This window comes from Cebus imitator, unplaced genomic scaffold, assembly GCF_001604975.1.
Source record: "Cebus imitator isolate Cc_AM_T3 unplaced genomic scaffold, Cebus_imitator-1.0 Scaffold181, whole genome shotgun sequence".
Classification (NCBI taxonomy): Eukaryota; Metazoa; Chordata; class Mammalia; order Primates; family Cebidae; genus Cebus; species Cebus imitator.
In genome coordinates this window covers 309389-331608 of record NW_016107496.1, presented here as the reverse complement: position 1 = coordinate 331608, position 22220 = coordinate 309389, and the positions used below count along the sequence as shown (strand labels likewise).

The following is a 22220-nucleotide window of genomic DNA, read 5'->3' as shown; positions in this document are numbered from 1 at the left end:
AGACAGAGTCTCACTCTGTCACCCAGGCTGGAGTGCAGTGGTGCAATCTCAATTCACTACAACCTCTACTTCCTGGGTTCAAGTAATTCTCTTGCCTCAGCCTCCTGAGTAACTGGGATTACAGGAACCCACCATTACGCCCACCTAATATTTTGTATTTTTAATAGAGATGGGGTTTCACCATGTTGGCCAGGCTGATCTCGAACTACTGACCTCATGATTCTCCCACCTCGGCCTCCTAAACTGCTGGAATTACAAGTGTGAACCACTGTGCCCAGCCATATCTTTTATTTTTTTAGGCAGCATAGTATGGTGGTTAGGAACTCAGAATCTGGAGCCAAGTGACTCAGCTTTGTCGCTTTCTGGCAGCAAGACCCTACACAAGTGCCTTAATTTCTCCCTGCCCCATTTTCTCATCTGTAAAATCGGATAACTGAGTTGTTCTCAGAATTAAATGAGTTAATATACATAAAGCACTCAGAAAATGGCATACATGTTAAGTACTCTGGGGGTGTACTATTAGCACTAATACTATTATTATTAGCTTTCCACAGCTCTCCTTTGCCTTCTGACTCTAAACCTATTTTCCTCTCTGGCTTTGCCCTTCTTTACATCCTTCTTTGTCTTCTTTTCCATAAATGCTCCATCATCTACCCAATCCTTCTGCTTTAGGTTCTTCTAAGCTTTCTTCAGGTCCTCTTTTCCTAATCTTTCCAGATTTATATCTTAAAGGTAATTAATTATTCCTAAAATCCTCCTGTGGATAACACAGCCATCAGCCATCATTAAAAACCCTAACCTTGGCCAGGCACAATGGCTTACGCCTGTGATCTCAGCACTTTGGGAAGCCAATGTGGGTAGATCACCTGAGGTCAGCAGTTCGAGACTAGCCTGCCTAACGTGGCAAAACCTTGTCTCTGCCCAAAACACAAAAATTAGCTGGGTGTGGTGGTGCATGCCTGTAGTCCCAGCTACTTGGAAGACTGAGGCAGAAGAATTGCTTGAACCCAGGAGGTGGAGGTTGCAGTGAGCCAAGATCATACCACTGTACTCCAGCCTGGGCAACACAGTGAGACTGCCTCAAAAAAAAAAAAAAAAAACAGCCCTAATGACAGTTGAGCCAATTTGAACAAAAGATAAAAGAAAAAAAAAAAAAAAAAAAAAAAAAAAAAAAAAAAAAACAGCCCTAATCACAAGGAATTCCCTTTCTTGTTGTGGCTCCATTTAATTTTTCAAGGGTCTTATGAGCCCCTTGGAAAGGGATAAGAATCTATTCAGTTATAAGATGAACATACCATTGATGATCATGTGAGCCAACTCATCAATGGAATGATGCTAAAGCAATAGAAAGGCAGCAGTGATGGGACCACAGGAGAGGCCAAGGAAAGCAGAGCTCACCTGTGATCCAGCTGCAAGAAGTGCAGCTGCCATCTCCCAGTCTCCAGTGTTCCCTTCCTGGGGAATTGCAGGAACCCAGGGAGCAGACTGAGCTGATGAGGAGAGAGAAGAAACATTAGACATTAACTCTATACCCTTTCTCAATAGGGTCTGGGCCCTATTTTGGAGAAGCTTACGGGTCACATCTTCTGTATCTATGCCCATTGGTAAAACTCAAATGCATAAATGTAGATGAGAAGGCTATCACTCAAAAAGTTCTAAAAGGGTATCAGATGGCTTTTAGTTAGACTAGCTATAGTTTGAATTTACAGTACTTGAATGTCATTTTCATCTAGTAAAGTGCATCTTATGAGTGAGTTCTCGGTAATCAGTGTTGCTGTCACTTCCTTCATCTCCCCATTCAGTATCACTAATTATGCATTTGCATGTGGAGGGAGTAGTTATGAAGACACAAGAGAAGCCCAGTTGCATGGTTTGATTAATTCAGGAGCCTATTCTATACCTGTGCAGGGCCCAGAAAGAATGGGCTGGTCCTGGTACAGGCTATGCTATTAAGTCCATGGCAATTTGAGGATTTTTAACCCTACTTTTGGAACAAATATTAGGAGACTATGCACTGTGCTTCCCACACATTCCATAGGCTCTCACCCTTCTCCTGAAGGGACTGTGGCTCCTCTTCAAGGTCACAGCACAGGTGCTCCAGAGGACCTGGTGCTGTTCTCCATGGTCCCTCTTCCTGACTTCCCCTTTCCACCTGGGGTTCTGTTCCATCCAGCTGTACATTCATTGATTCCCATCCTGTCCCCAGAGCTGCTGTCTGTTCTGAAAGCATTTTTGCTGCAGACCCAAATTGTGACCTGGAATAAATTCAAAACAGCAAAGCCCATGAAAATGGGAAAGGAGTGATATTCCTAAGGGACGTATGGAGAACAGGCCCAGGGATAATAGATGAAACAAAATAGGAGGAGCTTGCTGGAAGATGAACTTTAAAAGCTTGATGTGTTCCAATCAACTGAGCCTGCACCAAGCTTCTCGGAGGAACTAAGAAATTGGCAGGTGCTATGTAGCAAAGCCGCTAACTGGTATTTTGTGGCCCTCATGATAGAAAGAGAATATACCTGAAGGTTAGAAGTTGTTCATTTAAAAAAACATCACTGTCCTGGAAATTCAAAGGCTATCCATTTAACTTCAAGCACATGAAGTACAGGGAAGTAAGCAATTTGGAAACATACAGGAAGAAATACACATAGACCTGCATTCAACAAGATGGGTATAATCACACATAAGATTTTCTGCAAATCATAGTCTCATTGGTGTAGAATGAAATGATTACTATAGGTAGAAGTCCCAACCAAGGGGTGTATGTGTATCATGAGCACACACCTCTTTCATGAGGCTGAGCCGAAAGGAACCTCACTTGGGACAAACCTCAACAAAAAAAGCACAAAGTCTATCATCCAAAGAGAACTGAGAGTAAATACGTTAGAAAAAAAAAGTAACTTGGAAAGCAGGTGTAGGATTCCAAAGTAACCCTAACAGATAAGAGAAATTGTTCATCAGTAAGGAGCTGAAGTTTAATCAGGAAAAGTAAAAAAGAACAGAAAGAGTTTGAACCAGAGCTGGAAAAGGGGGCAAGAAGTGCTGCTAACAGGACCCAGAAGAACAAACCTGTTTATTTGGTAGGCACCAGTCAGATCTCATTAGAAAAATATACTCAGTTTGAAAGAAGCATATGAAGAAGCCAGTATGTGTTCATCAGAAGACATGAAAGTCAAGAAAGGGATGAGAAACACAGCCATTGGAAAAGTTAAAAATGTCAGATGTAGTTTTCTCTGTCTGGGGAAGGCTGATGAATGATGATACTAATGAATAAAAACAGATATTCTATCTCTATATAGGTCAAACAGAAAAAATGGGTCTTGATTGCAAGAGAAGAGATTTAGGTTATATATATATATTTTAAAAATTCTTAATAATCCTGCAGTGTACAAAGCCAGATAGTGGGCTCTTCTTTTCTTTGGACATCTTAAGAGCAGGATAGGTCACACTTCTGTTGTAATAGGGACCTCCCTGCCTTATGGCAGAGAAATAATCTATTATGAGACTCTGGGAATCTGTTTGGCAACATATTTTGCGTATTCTTATTCAATACCCAAACAAAGCCAGTAAAAGGCTTCCAAGAACAGCCAGAAACTTGGTAACTATCCTGGCTCACTTACATCCATTCAATAACATTTGCAAGAACCTTGAAGGCCAGGGTAGGTAATGACATATGTCAAGTCATCTATTTTCTTGCCTATTGGTCTTTGACAAAAGAGGTAGGTGGGAACCCTAAGCCCAATGCACAGGAAAAACAAATTCCCCTTTCATCTCAGAAGTCCAAGGACGGTGCAGGGCCTCATGGGAGCACCCTGGACTGATTCCCAGCTTAGGAAGTTTCCTCTTCAGAGACTTCTCATGAGAAAGGAAAACTCTTGCTAAAGCAATAAAGGGAAACTTCCATTTTACCTCTCTGCTATGAATTCCAGCCCTGTATCCACTTTTAACACACGGGGTACTAATTCCCCCTCTTCACCCCATCTTTCTGGTTCTCTAGCTCCTGTGCAAATCCTCCTTGAAGGCTTTACCTCTAGCTACATATCTGGACACTTGTCTCTCAAACCCTTTCTCCATCTCCCCGAATAGCAGAGTCCCTTAATGGGAAGCCTCTTTCTGCAGAGCCCACTGGGCCAGCTATGAGCCTTTCTATACCATTGATAGAAATCCGCGGAAATGCTAGCAAAAATCTCAGCAAAGGATGAGGTACCTGTTCTCAGCCTGCATTTCCTAAGATGTTCACGCAGAGCCAGCACCTGGGTGGTTAAGGTGGTAGCCCTAACCTCGTTTATTCCAGGATGATCCCACGCCCACTGCAGCCTGGGTTCTAGGGCTTTCATTTTCCCCCATTCTTCACAAATATGGGTAGCAAGGGACCTGCAAAAGGAAGTTTTTGCAGCCAATGCTGACGGAAAGAAAAAGGGCCATGCTATAAAAATGAGTAGCCCAAGGGCACAGGGACAAGTTGTGCTCCATCCATCAGAGAACCCTGGCCCCTGCCACCGGTGGGGCATGGTCATGGGCAGGACGCGAGCCTGCTCAGGGGTAAGGTTGCTTCTTCCCTCCTTCTTGTCACAGTGCCTCTGGAAAGGGTCAGATTTCAGAGAATCCGAGTAAGGCAGAACTGGAGCAGGGGAAGTGAGGTCAGAAAACAGGTTTCCCGAGCTGGGGCAGGAGCAAGTGAGGAGAAAGGGAGCCAAGGGGTAACTGTGCGGGAGTGACAGCGGCGGGAGCCCGCAGGGCTTGACAGCTGCGATGGGCACAGGGAGACAGGGCGACGGGCAGGCACAGAATGTCAGCGAGGCAGCTCCCCGGGAAAGGCAGCAACCCGGAAGCCGCGCCGATCCTCCTCCCCGCCCCCATGGGTGGCCGAGCCCCCACCAGCCGCCCCGGGAAGCCAGGCGTCCCTCCTTCCAGCCCCGGCTCCCTCCGGCCCGGCCCCACTCACCCACGGTCGGCTTGGCCCGCGGCCCGGTGCCTCCCTCCCGGGCGCCTCCTGCCCCTCCCCTCCGCTCTCCGCTAGCGTGTGGGAGCAGGCGGCCGGCGGAGCCAGCTACAGGCGGAGACAGCCGCCCGGCAGGCGCGGGCGGGGTGGGCACAGGAAATCCCCGCCCGCTTCCGGGGCTCGGCTGTGGCGGCGGCTCGGGGAGTGGGAGGGAGGGGAGGGGGGCGTGGCCGCAGCTCGGGAGCCACCGAAAGGGCCGTACTCGGGACCTCCGCGCCCGCTGCTGTGGGGAGGGCACGGTCCGAGGAGCTTGGAGGGCGGCGGGCGCCGGGATCCCAGCCTGCCGTGGCCTCTTGCCCGCACTCTTGCCTGACTGACCATTTTCTGCCCGGGCTACTGGGCCTCCCACGGAGTTGTGTCCTCAGGAGTTCATCAGTTACCTGGAATTGCAACCGCTCGTTACAAGCCAGACAGAGGCAGATAGCTGTTTCTCCACACAAGAGTCTGGAATTCCCCAAGGAGCTTACCCTCTAGTTTTCACGATAGGATAAAGGGCTTGAGACAACACTGAGGAGGAGTCCCTAATTCTGCCTGAGGGGGAGTCAGGTTGCTATCTGTAGTAGGCCTTGCGGCTGCTTTGTCCCATCTGCCGAAGCCATAGCTGCAGGTAACACCTGAGCTCTTGAAATATGGCTCGTCTGAGTAGAGATGTGTTCTAAGATATAGAAGATTTAATTTAAAAAATGTAAAGTAGCTCAAGAATGATATTTTGGGTATATTGGGTTAAATATTAACATGAATTTCAGCTAGTTTTAACTTTCTAAATGTGGCTACTAATAGTTTAAAAACTACAAACATGGCTTGCATTATATTTCTATTGGATAGTGCTATCTTGCAGCATTAAGATGGATTTGACTGGAAAAGATGAGAAGGACCTACAAACAGTGAGTAAACCCGTTACTGTTAGAATCTATTTATAACCTACAAGTCACATTCACATTCCTTATTTAATCATTACAACAATTTTGAAAAACGTTGTTTAGTAGACTTAAAAAAATAAGTGACTAGGCCAGGTGCGGTGGCTCATGCCTGTGATCTCAGAGCACTTTGAGAGGCCGAGGCGGACAAATCACGAGGTCAGGAGTTCGAGACCAGCAAACTCCTGGTGAAACCCGGTCTCTACTAAAAATACAAATAATTAGCCAGGCATGGTGGTGGACGCCTGTAATCCCAGCTACTCGGGAGGCTGAGGCTGGAGAATTCTTTGAACCCGGGAGGCAGAGACTGCAGTGAGCCCAGATTTTGCCACTGCACACTCCAGCCCTGGAGACAGAGCGAGACTCCGTCTCAGAAAAAAAAAAAAAAAAAAAAGGGACTTAGTCATATGACAATCATTCCTTTAATACATATTTATTTTCTACATGCACCAGACACTGTAACTAAATGCTGGGAATCAAAAAAAGGATTCACAGTCGGGGGAAGTACATATCAACAAATATTTGCAATAAAACATAATAGATGCTAAAACAGATGAATGTACTCTGCATTTGGAGCAAAGAGAAATGACCATGTATGGGAGGGAGGTCAGAGAAGGCCTCCCTCCTACAGAAGTAGCGAGGCAGAGAAGAGTAGGGAGGGTTCTCTAATGAAAAAGAGGAAAACGCAGTAGACACACAGCTGGGGAGGGTATAGAGCATATTCTAGGAGCAGATCTTGGGGTATGTGGTGGGAGTAGTAGTTCTAGAATTTTTATCCCGGGTCCTGGAACTAAGTCCAGGGGTTCTCTTCACATATGTTACCACTGGTGTTAAATATAAGGTGTGTTAATTGGGGTAGGCTAGCAAAACCAGTATTTCGGGGCTTAACTCCATAAAGGCTTATGTTCATACAAAGTCACAATGTGGTAACGGGTTGGTTGGGGCCAGAGGGTGGGGTCTCTACTTCTTGCATTCATTGAAGAACCAGACTTCTTGCATCTAGTGGTTCTACCATCCCCTGAAGCCTTAGCAATGTAGTCAAATCTGTGGCCCTCAGATAAGGCAGGCAAACTGTGGTTAACTTGTCAGAGATATTAGGGGCCAGTCCTGGAAGTGGTATGTGTCACTTTCACCCCATTCCCTTAGCCAGAATTCATGCACGTGGTCACATGGCCCCACCTAGCAGGGTGGCTGGGAAGTAAAGTGTGTGTGCCTAGTAGAAAAGGAATGGGGTCTGAAGGACACAGCATTGCCTCTGTTACAGTGTTAAATGAACATAATCAAGTACCTAAACCTGACTTTACCTGAAAGGAATGTTTGGAAAGAACTGATAGATATTATAATAGCTCAGACTCTCCTCAGCTCTTTTGGGAAACAAATCAGTGTGAGATTGTTTCCTTTAAAAAAAAAAAAAAAAAAAAGACTGGGCATGGTGGCTCATGCCTGTAATCCCAGCACTTTGGGAGACTGAGGCAGATGGATCACGAGGTCAGAATTTTGAGACCAGCCTGGCCAAGACACTGAAACCCCATCTCTACTGAAAATACAAAAATTAGCCAGGCATGATGTTGGACACCTGTAATTCCAGCTACTCAGGAGGCTGAGGCAGGAGAATTGCTTAAACCTGGGAGGTGGAGTTTGCAGTGAGCCGAGATAGTGCCACTGCACTCCACTCTGGGAGACAGAGTGAGACTCTGTCTTAGAAAAAAAAAGTACAAGTATTATTGACTGTAGTCACCCTGTTGTGCTATTAAATACCAGGTCTTATTCATTCATTCAAACTATTTTTTTGTACCCATTAACCATTCTCACTGCCCCCATTCCCCCATTACTTTTCCCAGCCTCTGGTAGCCGTCCTTCTGTTTACTTTTTCCATGGGTTCAATTGTTTTGATTCTCCAAATAAGTGAGAACATGCGATGTTTGTCTTTCTGTGTCTGGCTTATTTCGCTTAACATAGTGACTTCCAGTTCCATCCATGTTGTTGCAAATGTCTAAATCTTATTCTTTATTATGGCTGAATAGTGCTCCATTGTATATAAGTACCACTTGTTCTTTATTCATTTATCTGTTGATGCATACTTAGGTTGCTTCCAAATCTTGGCTATGGTGAATAGAACTGCAACAAACATGGAAATGCAGATATTTCTTTGATATACTTACTCATTTATTTTCTTTTGGGTATATACCCAGCAGTGGGATTGCTGGATCATATGGGAGCTCAATTTTTAGTTTTTTGAGGAACCTCCAAACTGTTCTCCCTAGTAGTTATACTAATTTACATTCCTACCAGCAGTGTACGAGGATTCCCTTTTCTCTACATTCTTACCGGCATTTGTTATTGCCTGTCTTTTGGATATAAGCCATTTTAACTGGAGTGAAATGGTATCTCATTGGTGTTTTGATTTGCATTTCGCTGATCATCAGTAATGTTGAGCACCTTCTCATATATCTGTTTGCCATTTGTATGTATTCTTTTACCATTTGTATGTATTTTGAGAAATGTCTATCTAAATCTTTTGCCTATTTTTAATCAGATTATTAGATTTTTTCCTATAGAGTTTCTTGAGATCCTTATATATTCTGGTTAGTGACCCCTTATCAGATGAGTAGTTTGCAAATATTTTCTCCCATTCTGTCGGTTGGATCTTCACTTTGTTGATTGCTTCCTTTGCTTTGCAGAAGCTTTTTAACTTGATATGACCCCATTTGTCTATTTTTGCTTTGGTTGTCTTTACTTGTACAGAACCTTGTCTTAAACATCACAAGGAATAAGTGCAAAATGTCTTTATATTATGCTTTGGTGTGGCATCTCTTTAGCTATCAGTTCAACTCTGCAAGGTGTGGATCTGCATGGGTTCAGGGACGTTAAGTGAGCCAAGAGGCACAATCAGAAATTGAGTCCTGGCCTGACTTCTCTTCTGGTGCACCTTTTACCTGAGTGGTACCTTACCTTTCACAGAAATTATATGGACAACTACAAACTCCTGTGCAGTGTTGCAGCAGGGATTAATTAAATATGCATTAAGTAGCAGGCAGATGATTCCATCTTTTTCAGACTTTCTGAAGTGGAGGAGTTACAAGATTAGCTTTGAAGGTGAAATGTAGGAAGGGCATCCCATATAGCATCAGGAGGCGGAAATGGACATGCTGTGGCATGTTGTGGAATGAAGAAGACACATATATGGGGGTGTCAGTCTAAAGTAGAGAAGAAACAGGGAAATTAATAGAATAGTGGATGAAGTTAGTGGGTGAAGAATTTTTTATTTGCTATGTCAGGTGATAGGGAGTCATTATATTTGTGTTTAAAAGGAAGTACAGGTATTGATCGACTTACCACCTATGCAACTTACGACCATTCGACTTTACAACCACAATTGCTAGCCATGACTGCTCTGCGTCTGGCAGCGCAAACGTTGCCCAGCTGGGCGTACGACAGTGCGGACCAGCTTCCGGCAGCACTACCATCTCCGCGTGCACCATTTCAACTGTACATATAGCCTACTCAACTTATGACCAAATCGTGTTACGACCGGTCTGCCGTCCCGACCGTGGTCGTAAGTCGAGCACTAGCTATAATACACCTGATGGTGCTAATTATATCATTATAAGAAGATTTGTTGGTCCTGGGCTGCTCTGTTGATGGAATTCTGGTAACTGGGATGAGCTGGGCACACAGGTGGATTCTATTTTGTGTGGAATATAGAGTTCCCTGGGACATAGCAGCATTCTTCCTGCAGTTGTTGGTAATAAGTAGATATAGGGTATGACTGTGAGAGTGAGTGACTGCAGTGGTGAACACGATCATTTAAGGTAAAACAAAGTCAAAAGAACTGAGAGGCTAGAGTGATAGCAGAGATAGGATTCAAAATACTTAGCTACTACTACTAGCATGGCATGGACCTGTCAAAATAGACATAGCCCATAGTGCTGGTGCAGGGTCCTGCAGGCACCTTGTTGTGTTAGATGATTCCTTTTTGTTTCTGAATTGTGAAGAGATCTGTTGAATCCTGGTGGGGGGCTAGAGCACTGAGGCATGACATTGAAGAGGATTGACAGTGGCTATGAAAATATTTCAGAATTTTAGCAAGGAATACAATTATACTTGCACATACTCGTATGCATAAGATGCATTGTCCACATGGATGTTGAAGTCACTGGAAATAATGATGGTGTTATGGAGAGAGGAATAGTAAGCCAGTTGATGGAGCCTTAAATGAAAGGTGAGCGATCAGGAGTGTGGTAGGTGATAATAAGGAAGAGTGTGTGTGGAATGGTTTGATGACATGTGCTTCAGTGCAGCTGGACATTACTTAAAGAGGAAGGATGAAAATGGTACTTGAAGCAGTAATAAGGAGAAAAGAGAACACGTACTCCACTTGTAACTCTCAGTGGTATAAAGCGATGGCTTTCAAAAAATGTATATAGCTGGGCACATTGGTTCATGCCTTGAAATCCTACCTATTTGAAGGCTGAGGCAGGAGGATAGCTTGGGGCTAGGAGCTTGAGACCAGCCTAAGCAACATTATGAGACTCCACCTCTAAAACAAATTAGCTGGACTTGGTGGTGTGCACCTGCAGTCCTAGCTACTTGGGCAGCTAAGGCGGGAGGATCATTTGAGCTCAGGAGTTCAAGGCTATAATGAGCTATGATCACACCATTGCATTCCAGCCTGAGGAGCAAAGCAAGACCTCGTGTCTAAAAATAAATAATTTTTTAAACCCACAAACATATGTGTGTATATATGTGTGTTTGAAATATATATTGTGATACACAACAAGAAATACATTTATTTTTATTTTATTTTATTTTTTTTGAGACGGAGTTTCGCTCTTGTTGCCCAGGCTGGACAGGAGGGCAGTGGCACGATCTTGGCTCACTGCAACCTCCACTTCCCAGGTTCAAGTAATTCTCCTGCCTCAGCCTCTCAAGTAGCTGGGATTACAGGCATGTGCCACCATGCCCAGCTAATTTTGTATTTTTAGTAGAGATGGGGTTTCACCATATTGGCCAGGCTAGTCTTGAACTCCTGGCCTCATGTGATCCACCTGCCTCAGCCTTCTAAACTGCTGGGATTACAGGTGTGAGTCATCACTCCTGGCCAAAAAATACATTTAGATTGTGATCCAGCACACCCATCATTTATAAAATTGAAACAAAATTTTCGTGAAACAATGTTTACCTTAACTACATATATATAGTATGTGCTCATGTTTTATATTGTTACTTGATTTAAAGTTTTCTATTAACTATCCAATAAATTGATTTCACAACTCACTAGTGGGTTGCAGTTCACCATTTGAAAAGCCTTTTTTGTAGACTATAGGATTTAAAAATTGCCATCTCTTTCAAGGACTGCAAGGGAAGCATGCTTTTTCCTTAAGGGAGAGCCAGGTTTTGGTTAGATAAAGGGAGTAATAGAAACATCCATCATAGATGTTGAAGGATATAGGGGATTTTATTGATGACAGAGCCGGAATTACATAGATTACAGTAGAAGGAGTTAGGGGTTGTGCTGGGGTTGGAGTCTGATTCAAGTTAGGCAATGTAGGTGGCTCTAATAGGGTAAGAATCTCTATGATGAGGAATGATCTGGAGGGCAAGACTTCTTGTGTGAGAATGGGAAGCAAGGATTTAGGGCATGATGGGATTAGTAGTCATCTAGGGAGGTGGATAATCAGTTCTAATTATAGACTGCTTTTGGGGACCAGTCAGCTAATCAGTGGTGAGGTGAGGTACAATGGCTGATTGGGTTGAGCAGAAGTTGTATCGATCATAGAATGAAGGTGTGTCACTACAAGTGTGCTGAGCTCTGTTGGCCCTCTTTCAATCCTGTTGTGGACAGGGTTAATGCTACAGGAGGGGTATATTTCCAGAAGTACCAGAGCTCTGAGGGTACCTTACATCATACTTGGCAATGAGGTTGGTAGTGGTAGTGGTATCAGGCTTAAAAAGTTCTGTGGCCTACCCTTTTAATTGCTACCATTCTTGATGCTGAGGGAGAGGGAATGAGTGGCCTTACCAGAGGGTAGCAGCTTCTTGTGGACTCTTTATGTAGAAAAAGTTTAATTAAAAAACCAGCACTAAATTAAGAAGTGGGCAGGAGGTTGTGGTAGAAATAGCACTAAGAACCAAAGGCTTTGCTTTTTGGTCCTGAGGTTAAGGATCTAATCTGTCACCCAGATTAGATCCTTAACCTCATCTATCAAAGAGATATGTCATTCGTCTTTTCCTTAAAAGCTGTTGTGATGACTAAATTAAGAAAAAAAAGGCCAGGTGTGGTGGCTCACGCTTGTGATCCCAGCACTTTGGGAGGCCGAGGCAGGCAGATCACCTGAGGTCAGGAGATCAAGACCAGCCTGACCAATGTGGCAAAACCCCATCTCAACTAAAAATATAAAAATTATCTGGGCTTGGTGGTGGACACCTGTAATCTCAGCTACTTGGGGAGCTGAGGCAGGAGAATTGCTTGAACCTGGGAGGCAGATGTTATACAGTGAGCCGAGATGGTGTCACTGCATTCCAGCCTGGGTGACAGAGCAAGACTCTGTCTCAAAAAAAAAAAAAAAATACATATATATACACATACATACATATACGGGCAAGTGATATAAGTTTACAAAGCCCAATTCAAATGCAAGATGTTGGCAGTGGCCATTACTTGGTAGAAATGATTTGTAGTCAGTGTAGACAGTGAACCCCTAGGCAGCTGTCTGTGACAGCTGATGTTGCAATCAGGATAAGACTAGATGTTTTATAAGGTTTAAAGATTCTTTTGATGGTGGGACACAACACAAAGACACTTGGATAGATAAAAGGCAGATCTCTTTGTTACATATAGCTCCAGAGCAGAGAAGGTTGCCATGCAGGGTCACATAGAGGGTTGCATCCAAGGACAGATAAACAGCATGCTGGAGCTGCAGAAGGCTTTCTTATGTATGGCAAACAGTATGGTATTAGCAAAATTTCTTGGGTTTCCTAGGGATTGGATGTTTTAAATAATTTTGTGGCCTAAAGAAAGAGGGGGCTGGCCTTGGGTGTTAAGTATCTGGGGACCTCTGACAGCTGGGTATTGTATATTTTAACTTAGGAGTGTTAGAACCTGATAAGGTAAGTAGTTGGGCTAGGAGCTTGCCACACTGTTCTCAAAAGTAACAGAGTTCATGACATCAAGACCAGGTCAACACAGCACTTGTGAAATATGTTATACTAGGACAGCTTCTAAGTAGTGTAATTTCAAACTGTCATTTTAAAAAATAGTACAAAAAATTACACTAAGAGACTTCCTATTTGCTTCATCTTATATTTTCATATAAGCATTTTGTTGAACACCACATTTTAGTATGTTACAGAAAATGTACTCTTTAATTCTGTCATCTATGACTTAAAAATATTTTAAGTAGGCCATACTGTTGAATCATTGTAGACAAATACCAGCACCCAGTGGCAGAAAGAGTTAGAATCTGGGTTAAAATTACGAGATTATAAATACATATTACATACAATAGATGGAATGATAGCCTCAAGGTTGTTTTCCATAGCATTTAGGATTATTTTCTTACTATATAGCTGTGGTAGTAATTTTAAGATGTTCCCTAGCGGAGATAGGAAAAACCAAAGTGATTTTTCCTACTCTCTGCTCTCAGTCACTCAGTGCAGTACTTCTGACACCAGATCTGTAGGTTTTTTCCCTACACACCAAGCATTTCTCAAGTGTATACCAGTAGTCATCCCCTAATTTGTGTTAGCAATGTTGGCACAATCTTTCAGGAGATAATATGAGATCCCACAGCTTAAGGGCACAGTCCCACAAGACTGACCACTTCAGATGCCAATTGCAAGCCCCACATTTTGACCTGCGCTTCTGACTGGCTATACATTTCCGCCAGAGTGAAAGTCTTTCTTCTTTAGAGATGATTTCTCTATTTCCCAAGCAGAATTACATCTTTTTCTTACCCCTAAGACATACTTTTTTTCCTTCTTTTTTCCTCAACATCCTCTGCAAAGCTGTTTTTACTTCCTGGTTCTTCATACTATAGATGAGAAGGTTCACCAAGGACGTGATCACACTGTACTGAACAGAGACCACTTTCCCCAACACTGAGCCTGAAGTGGAGCCTAGGTATCTGAAAAAAGTCATCCCATGGAATGAGAGAACCACAGTGAGATGGGAAGAATACGCAGAGAAGGCTTTGTCTTGGCCCTCAGAAAGAGCAGATGCTCAGTATGACAGATGTAATTCTGGAGTAAGAGAAGAAGATTAAGGAAAGTATCAGTAGCCCCCAGAATCCTTGTGATACAGCTAGAAGAATCCCCCTGACAATGGGATCAATGTAGGACAGAGGGAAGAAGGGAAGCAGGTTACAGCTGAAATGGGGATGATGTCGGACCCATAGAAATGTAACTTGTGGAGGAAATCAGAAATCCCACTGCTCAAGCAATGCTCACAGTCACCATACAGAGAGGTCTTTTCATGACCATGGTATAGACCAGAGGGTGGCAGACAGTAGCATAGTGGTCATAGGCCATGGCAGAGAGCAGACAGGCTTCTGTTCCCCCAGAGAGAATGGAAAAGAAACTCTTGGTGAGGCAGCCCCACATTGAGATGCTTTTCTTCTGAGAGGAAATTTTGTAGCATCTTGGCCACAGTGACTAGGAGTAGCTGAGATCCAGAAAAGACAAATGTCTGAGGAAGAGTATATAGGCGTATACAAGTGAGAATCAGCCCTGATCTCCAGGATCATCACCAGGTTTCCCATCAAAGTCAAGAGATGAATCACCAGGATTAGCACAAAGAGCATGGTCTGGATCTCGGCATCACTGGAAAATCCCAGAAGGACAAACTCAGGATAATAGTGACATTTATTATGACTGCTTAGAGATTCTGTCCCTCAAAAGAAATGAATGGTTCTCTGCTTGGCAGGGCATTGATCTCAGTCATTCTCATTGAACAGGAGTCTTCTATTTATAGACAGGTATGCCTCCTTACCTATGGCCCAAAATGGGAAACTCGGGGTGAGGAAGTGCCATCTCAAATATAATCTTCTCACTTGCCCTTCTTTCATACCTTCTTTCCTATCATGCACTGTCTCTGCATGATCTTGATGTCTTTACTCTATATCTCCATCACTCTTTAGTAAATGTACCAAGTGTACACAAATCAGGTAGGTCCTGGAGTCAAAACAAGACAAATCGCCCCAGTGACAAAGCCTAGAAAATCTTCTCTGGGTAAGGCTTGGGAAGTCTATGGGAAAATGATTCCTTCTCAGAATGAAAAGAGCATAGACTCACACTGTATGAGGACATTTTCATAATATACTTTAATCCCTTCATTTTACAAATGAGGAGAATGCATTGCCTGTGGTCTCAGAACAAAGTGAGGACTAGGTTGGGACTAGAACCAGGTGTTTCAACTAGTCTCGTATGCATCGAGTATACCATACTTGGTGGTTTTGAATTGTTAGAGCTGTGTTTTGTGTGTTTAGGGGATTATGTGCAAATTTGCCAGTAGGGAGTTCGCTTCTTAGAAATTGGATTCTTTCAGCTTCCCACACATCTAATATTTTGTGAGGAGATACTTTGAAAGGGTAAGTCTGGCTCCATGAATGTCCCATCTGTATAGCTGCAAAGTATCCTGATTTAGAAGGGTCCTGGGCTCTGGCTCTGCTTACTTCCCCACCTCTCTGCTTTCTTTTTTTTTTTTAGAGAGGGTCTCACTATGTTGCCCAGGCTGGAGTGCAGCAGCACAATCACAGCTCACTGCAGCCTCAACCTTCTGGGTTTGAGTGATCCTGCTGCCTCAGCCTCCTGAGTAGCTGGGACTACAGGTATGTACCACCATGCCCAGATAATTTTTTTTTAATTTTTATTTTTTGTAGAGACAGGATCTTGGTATGTTGCCCAGGCTAGTCTTGAACTCTTGGGCTTAAGCCATCCACCTTCCTTGGCCTCTCAAAGTGCTGGATTTACAGACATGAGCCACCATGCCTGGCTTAGTAGGGAGTTCACTTAAATTATAATATATTCCAGTATTCCTTGGCCCTGACACCCAAACAATGGTCTTTGTAGTTCTGTGTCAAGTGCTACCAAAGTGGAAAGAGCACTCTGATGTTGTAAAATTATTTTTTCATTGAAAAAAATATATATTTGTGTACATGTGTGCAGTAGAAAGGACTTGGAGATTTTTAGGAAATACCCAGCCTACTTTTGTTTTCTCCAGAGAGAAAAGGCAAAGGAAAAACTGAACTGAAGTGAGAGAAAAGTGTTGGGTCAAAAGAAGCTGAAATTCTAAAGAAAAATTTGTTTCGTGGTCTCTTCTCCCCATCATCATTGGACATCTTAGTAGTTTGTTTCCACTTGGGTACATGTGACCGGGCCAGATGCCCTCTTGAAATGCCCCAGACTTAGGATCCAAGAACACTGTCCAATCAATTTATCACTCCTTTTATCTGTTTAATAATACTTGGTTTTCATAGTAAGATTTCACTGAAGCAGAGGATTCCATTACTAAATCCCTTTCTGAAACTAAAGCTTTAATGGCCAGAAGAAATAAAAATATCTATCCCTATTCTCCACCCTCTTCATTTCCTCCGGGAAATCTCCCTCCTACTCTTCATCTGGCTGTGCAGCTAGTAACACATTTTAAAATAAAAGGCTTTTTTTTGTTTGTTTGTTTCAGAACTTGATTCATAAAGAAACAGAACTGAAAGACTCCAGATGGACGAAGGGCAGAAGGCTAAACCTTCCAGCTCAGCCATTACTTGACTGGCTGAGGCAGCAATGTTTGACTTTGAGAAACACACAGCAATAATCTGTGTCCAGTTTCCTCCTGTGTAGGATATGGGGCTTGGACCTGTTATTTTTGCAGATCCCTCCCATTACATATGGCTGTGTACCTCTGGGTTTCTCTCACCAACCTTACTGAGCCGGGCTGCTCTGGGTCTGACACGTCTTCTGACTTCTGAGCTGGGCTGCCTGCCATAGGGCACTGCTGTTGGAAGGAGACTCAGCTCCTGCAGCTGGAGTTGAGAGGCCTCCAGACAGGCCCCAGGAAAAGTGGACTTTGCTTCCCAGTCAGGGACATAACCAGAGACAGGTTCAGACAGGCAGCGACTTAAAGGCAAAGTGTTCAGGTATCCACTCTCACAGGCATGGGTCTTTTTGGAGATGGCTCTCTTAAGACTTAGGTTTTTCTCTTCTTTTATCACCTTTTATTCCCTCAGTCCTGAGAAGAGCTCCTGATCTGTTTGTGTGACTTCTGGAGTCAAAACTTCTTTCATCAAATTCCTAGGATCGTGTGCCAGGCAGACCCTAGTGTGGGGTGGTGAGAAGGGGCCCCAGAGAGTCAGGAATTGCTCAGTGCTCATGGAAGAGGTGGCATTAGCCAGAGCAAAGGTGCCTCTGGTTCTGGGACAGAGTGGCTACTGACATGGCTGTTACCAAGAGAGGTCTGGCTAAGAGCACAGGAGTATAGAAAGCTCCTAGCCACAAATTCTACTAATTAAGAAGCAGGGGCTCAAGAGGCTCTGGAAAGGATTTGTCTTGTCTCTGACAGCTCTGATTCTGAACATGAGTGTGTGCATGCCTATGCACATATATACCTAGGTAAACACGGTTGAAAAGTTTCGTTACTCCTGTGACATCATTTACCTTTTTTACTACTCTTGCTTCTCCAGCTCTCAGCTTGGGCTCTTGCCTCCTATTTCACAGAGATAATGTTCCTTTCTCTACTTTAGTTTTATCATATCTCCCTCCATATATTGGGCTTTAACACTGGTTATTGCTCAAGTTTTTCCTATTTGAAAATGAAGTGGGCACAATCAGTAGCACTTCCTCCTCTGCAGAGAGTTGGCTTCCCTAAGACCAGACTTGGTTGTCCTGGGAATGACAGGGAAAGACCAACTGTGCTAAAGAAACATGGTGAGTATAGACACAAGAAAGATGAAACCAAAACTTTGGCTTACCTCTGTAAAATGGTAGTTACTCTTCTGTAACAGGACTGAAGGGAAGCTAACCATCGGGAGTATAACAGAAAGCCTAGGCACGATGGCTCATGCCTGTAATCCCAGCACTTTGGGAGGCTGAGGCAGATGGATCATCTGAGGTCAGGAGTTCAAGACTAGCCTGGCCAACATGGTGAAACCTCATCTCTACTAAAAATACAAAAATTAGCTGAGTGTGATGGCGGGCACTGTAATCCCAGCTACTCAGGAGGCTGAGGCAGGAGAATCACTTGAACCCAGGAGGCGGAGGTTGCAGTGAGTCGAGATTGTGCCACTGCACTTCAGCCTGAGCAACAGAGTGGGACCCTGTGTAAAAAATGAATAAAAATAAAAATAAAAGCCTATCCAACTCCAGGCTGTTTGATCCCCCAACTACTTCCTTGTCTTTCCTTTTCTTTATAGCCATTTTTTTTTTTGGAAGGATAGTCTATGCCACAGTCTCCTCCTTCACTTCTCAGTCCATTGTCATCTCTTTTCTTCTAGTACCTCCATCGCCCCTAGAAACAATTCACTTACTATATTCAGAACACCAAGAGATACACAAAGGCTATGGTTGATTGGTGAGCTTTGCTGGACTCAGGTGAAGGCTTTGCCTTGGCCCTCAGAAGAGCAGATGCCCCAGTCAATTTTGGAGTAGGAAGAAAAGATTGGGGATACTTTATGAGTCCCTGTGATATGATTTAGATGTTTTGTCTCCTCCAAACCTCATGTTGAAATGTGAATTTCAATACTGGAGGTGTGTCTAGAGGGAGTTGTTTGGGTCATGGGGACAGATTCCTTATGAATATCTTGTTGCTGTCCTAGTGGTAATGAGTGAATTCTCACTCTGTGAGTTCACAGAAGAGCTGGTTGTTTAAAAGAGCCTGGCACCTCCTTTCTTTTTCTCTTGCTCACTCTCACCATGTGACACACTGACTCCCCTTCACCTTCCACCATCATTGTAAGTCTTCTGAGGCCGTCCTGGAAGCAGATGCCTACACCATGCTTCATGTGCAGCCTGCAGAACCATGAACCAAATAAACTTGTTTTCTTTATAAATTACCCAGTCTTACATATTCCTTTATAGCCATGCAAATGAATGAACACAGCAAGAAATGGAAGTGATCTCACAAAAGTTACCTGTTGACAATAAGATCTGTGTTGGATGAAGGAGCAGTGGCAGCAGCTCAGAGTTGAAGAGAGGTTACTAGGCTTACAGAAGGATAGGTTGAATGTCTAAGTTGAATATATTATTTAACCTAGGCCAAGTTATGTTGTGATAACAAGTGACACAAAATTTCAATGACTAACAACAATAAAGATTTAATTCTTATGCTACATGTCATTGAGACAGCTGTGGCTTTGTTACTACATAGTCTTTACTTCAGGACCTAGGCTTAGAGAGCAGTATTTATTTATTTATTTGATGGAGTTTCACTCTTGTTGCCCAGGCTGGAGAGCAATGGCATGATCTCGGCTCACAGCAACCTCCACCTCCCGGGTTCAAGTGATTCTCTCACCTCAGCCTCCCAAGTAGCTGGGATTACAGGCATGCACCACCACGCCAGGCTAATTTTGTATTTTTAGTAGAGACAAGATTTCTCCATGTTGGTCAGGCTGATCTCGAACTCCTGACCTCAGGTGGTCCACCTACCTCAGCCTCCCAAAGTGCTGGGGTTACAGGCATGAGCCACCACGCCTGACTGACAGCAGCCCATAAACTGGGACATGACTGGTGTTTGGACTTATAAAGAGAAAGGAATGGTGAACTATAAACTGGTTTTGTTGTAAAACAAGTGATACATGTGACTTTTTCTTCCTATATTTCACTAGCCAAAGCAAGTCACATGGCCACATTTGAGTCAATCAGGACAGAGGTAAATCATCCTCTTACAGGGAGGTATGTTGAGATCACATGGTGAAACCTGAGATCAATGGGGTGAGGAGAAAGTATAATTCTTTCCCAGGAGGGTTGGCAAATATTTTGAAAAGTAATGCAAACTTCCATGTTACAAATGAAATTATTGGTTGGCCAGGAGGTCAGAGCCTACTTTCATCACTTTCTGTCCCCTCTCCTTCTCCGGAGAAATGCAAATAAACTGTTTTTGACTGAGAAATAGAACAAGAGTGACACTTGACAGTTTATCTGTAACAGGCCATAGCAGTGAATAGTCAGGCTTCAGGGTATCCTGAGGAGATGAACAAAACTCTGGGTCATATAGTCCCCAATGTTAAATATAGCCTGCTTGATTTATTTGCTTCTTGCTAGGATACCTTCCCAATAGGAGTTTTCAAAGAAGGTGGCAATTCGATAAATTTTCTGAGGTTTTCTATCATCTAAAATATTGGGCCCTAACTTTTTTATTATTATTATACTTTAAGTTATGGGGTATACGTGCAGCTCATGCAGGATTGTTACATAGGTATACACATGCCACAGTGCCTTGCTGCATCCATCACCCCGTCATCTACATTAGATATTTCTCCTAATGTTATCCCTCCCCAATCCCCCCACTGCTTGCTATCCCTCCCTTAACACCCCACCCCACAACAGGTCCCAATATATGATGTTCATCTCCCTGTGTCCATGTATTCTCACTGTTCAACACCCACTTATGAGTGAGAACATGTGGTGTTTGTTTTTCTGTTCTTGTGCCAGTTTGCTGGGAATGATGGTTTTCAGCTTCATCCGTGTCCCTGCAAAGGACATGAACTTATCCTTTTTTATGGCTGCATGGTATTCCATGGTGCTTATGTGCCACATTTTCTTTATCCATTCTATCATTGATGGGTATTTGGGTTGGTTCTAAGTCTTTGCTATTGTGAACAGTGCTGCAATAAATATACGTGTGTGTATGTCTTTATAATAGAATGATTTATAATCCTTTGGGTATATACCCAGTAATGGGATTGCTGGGTCAAATGGTATTTCTAGTTCTAGATCCTTGAAGAATCACCACACTGTCCTCCACAATGGTAGAACTAATTTACAGTCCCACCAACAGTGTTCCTATTTCTCCACATCCTCTCCAGCATCTGTTGTCTCCTGCTTTTTTTAATGATTGCCATTCTAACTGGTGCGACAGGGTATCTTAATGTGGCTTTGATTTACATTTCTTTAATGACCAGTGATGATGAACTTTTTTTCATATGTTTGTTGGCTGCATAAATATCTTCTTTTGAGAAGTGTCCATTAATATCCTTCACTCACTTTTTGGTGGCATTGTTTTTTTTTCTTGTAAATTTGTTTAAGTTTTTTTGTAGATGCTGGATATTAGCCCTTTGTCAGATGGGTAGATTGCAAAAATTTTTTCCTATTTTGTTGGTTGCTGATTCACTCCAATGATAGTTTCTTTTGCTGTGCACAAGCTCTTTAGTTTAATTATATCTCATTTGTCTATTTTGGCTTTTATTGCCATTGCTTTTGGTGTTTTAGTCATGAAGTTGTTGCCCATGTCTATGTCCTGAATGGTATTACCTAGGTTTTCTTCTAGGGTTTTTATGATGTTAGGTCTCATGTTTAAACCTTTAATCCATCTGGAGTTAATTTTTGTATAAGGTGTAAGGAAGGAGTACAGTTTCAGCTTTCTGCATATGGCTAGCCAGTTTTCCCAACTCTGTTTATTAAACAGGGAATCATTTCCGCATTGATTGTTTTTGTCAGGTTTGTCAAAGATCAGATGGTTATAGATTTGTGATGTTACTTCCGAGGCCTCTGTTCTGTTCCATTGGTCTACCTCTCTCTTTTGGTACCAGTACCATGCTGTTTTGATTACTGTAGCCTTGTAGTATAGTTTGAAGCTAGGTAGCGTGATGCCTCCAGCTTTNTTTTTGCTTAGGATTGTCTTGGCTATGTGGGCTCTTTTTTAGTTCCATATGAAACTTAAAGTAGTTTTTTCCAATTCTGTGAAAAAAGTCAATGGTAGCTTGATAGGGATAGCATTGAATCTATAAATTACTTTGAGCTCTATGACCATTTCACGATATTGATTCTTCCTATCCATGAGCATGAATGTTTTTCCATTGGTTTGTGTTCTCTCTTATTTCCTTGAGCAGTGGTTTGTAGTTCTGCTTGAAGAGGCCCTTCACATCCCTTGGTAGTTGTATTCCTAGGCATTTTATTCTCTTTGTAGCAATTGTGAATGGGAGTTCACTCATGATTTTGCTCTCTGTCTGTTATTGGTGTATAGGAACGCTTATGATTTTTGAATATTGATTTTGTATCCTGAGACTTTGCTGAAGTTGCTTAACAGCTTAAGGAGAATTTGGGCTGAGATGATGGGGTCTTCTAAATATACAATCATGTTGTCTGCAAATAGGGAC

General features: G+C 43.0%; 1 protein-coding gene across 1 annotated transcript in view; it reads right to left on the bottom strand.

Moving 5' to 3' along the window:
• Positions 1-5078, bottom strand: part of ZNF641 (zinc finger protein 641) — a 10865-nt gene extending 5787 nt beyond the window's left edge. The window contains exons 1-4 of the mRNA XM_037744653.1: positions 4943-5078; positions 2047-2255; positions 1399-1490; positions 655-709 (exon numbers count right to left, since the gene is read on the bottom strand). Coding sequence (XP_037600581.1) covers positions 655-709; positions 1399-1490; positions 2047-2230 — 331 coding nt within the window. The 5' untranslated portion in view covers positions 2231-2255; positions 4943-5078. The remainder of the gene's footprint in view (positions 1-654; positions 710-1398; positions 1491-2046; positions 2256-4942) is intronic.
• Positions 5079-22220: the final 17142 nt, after the last annotated feature.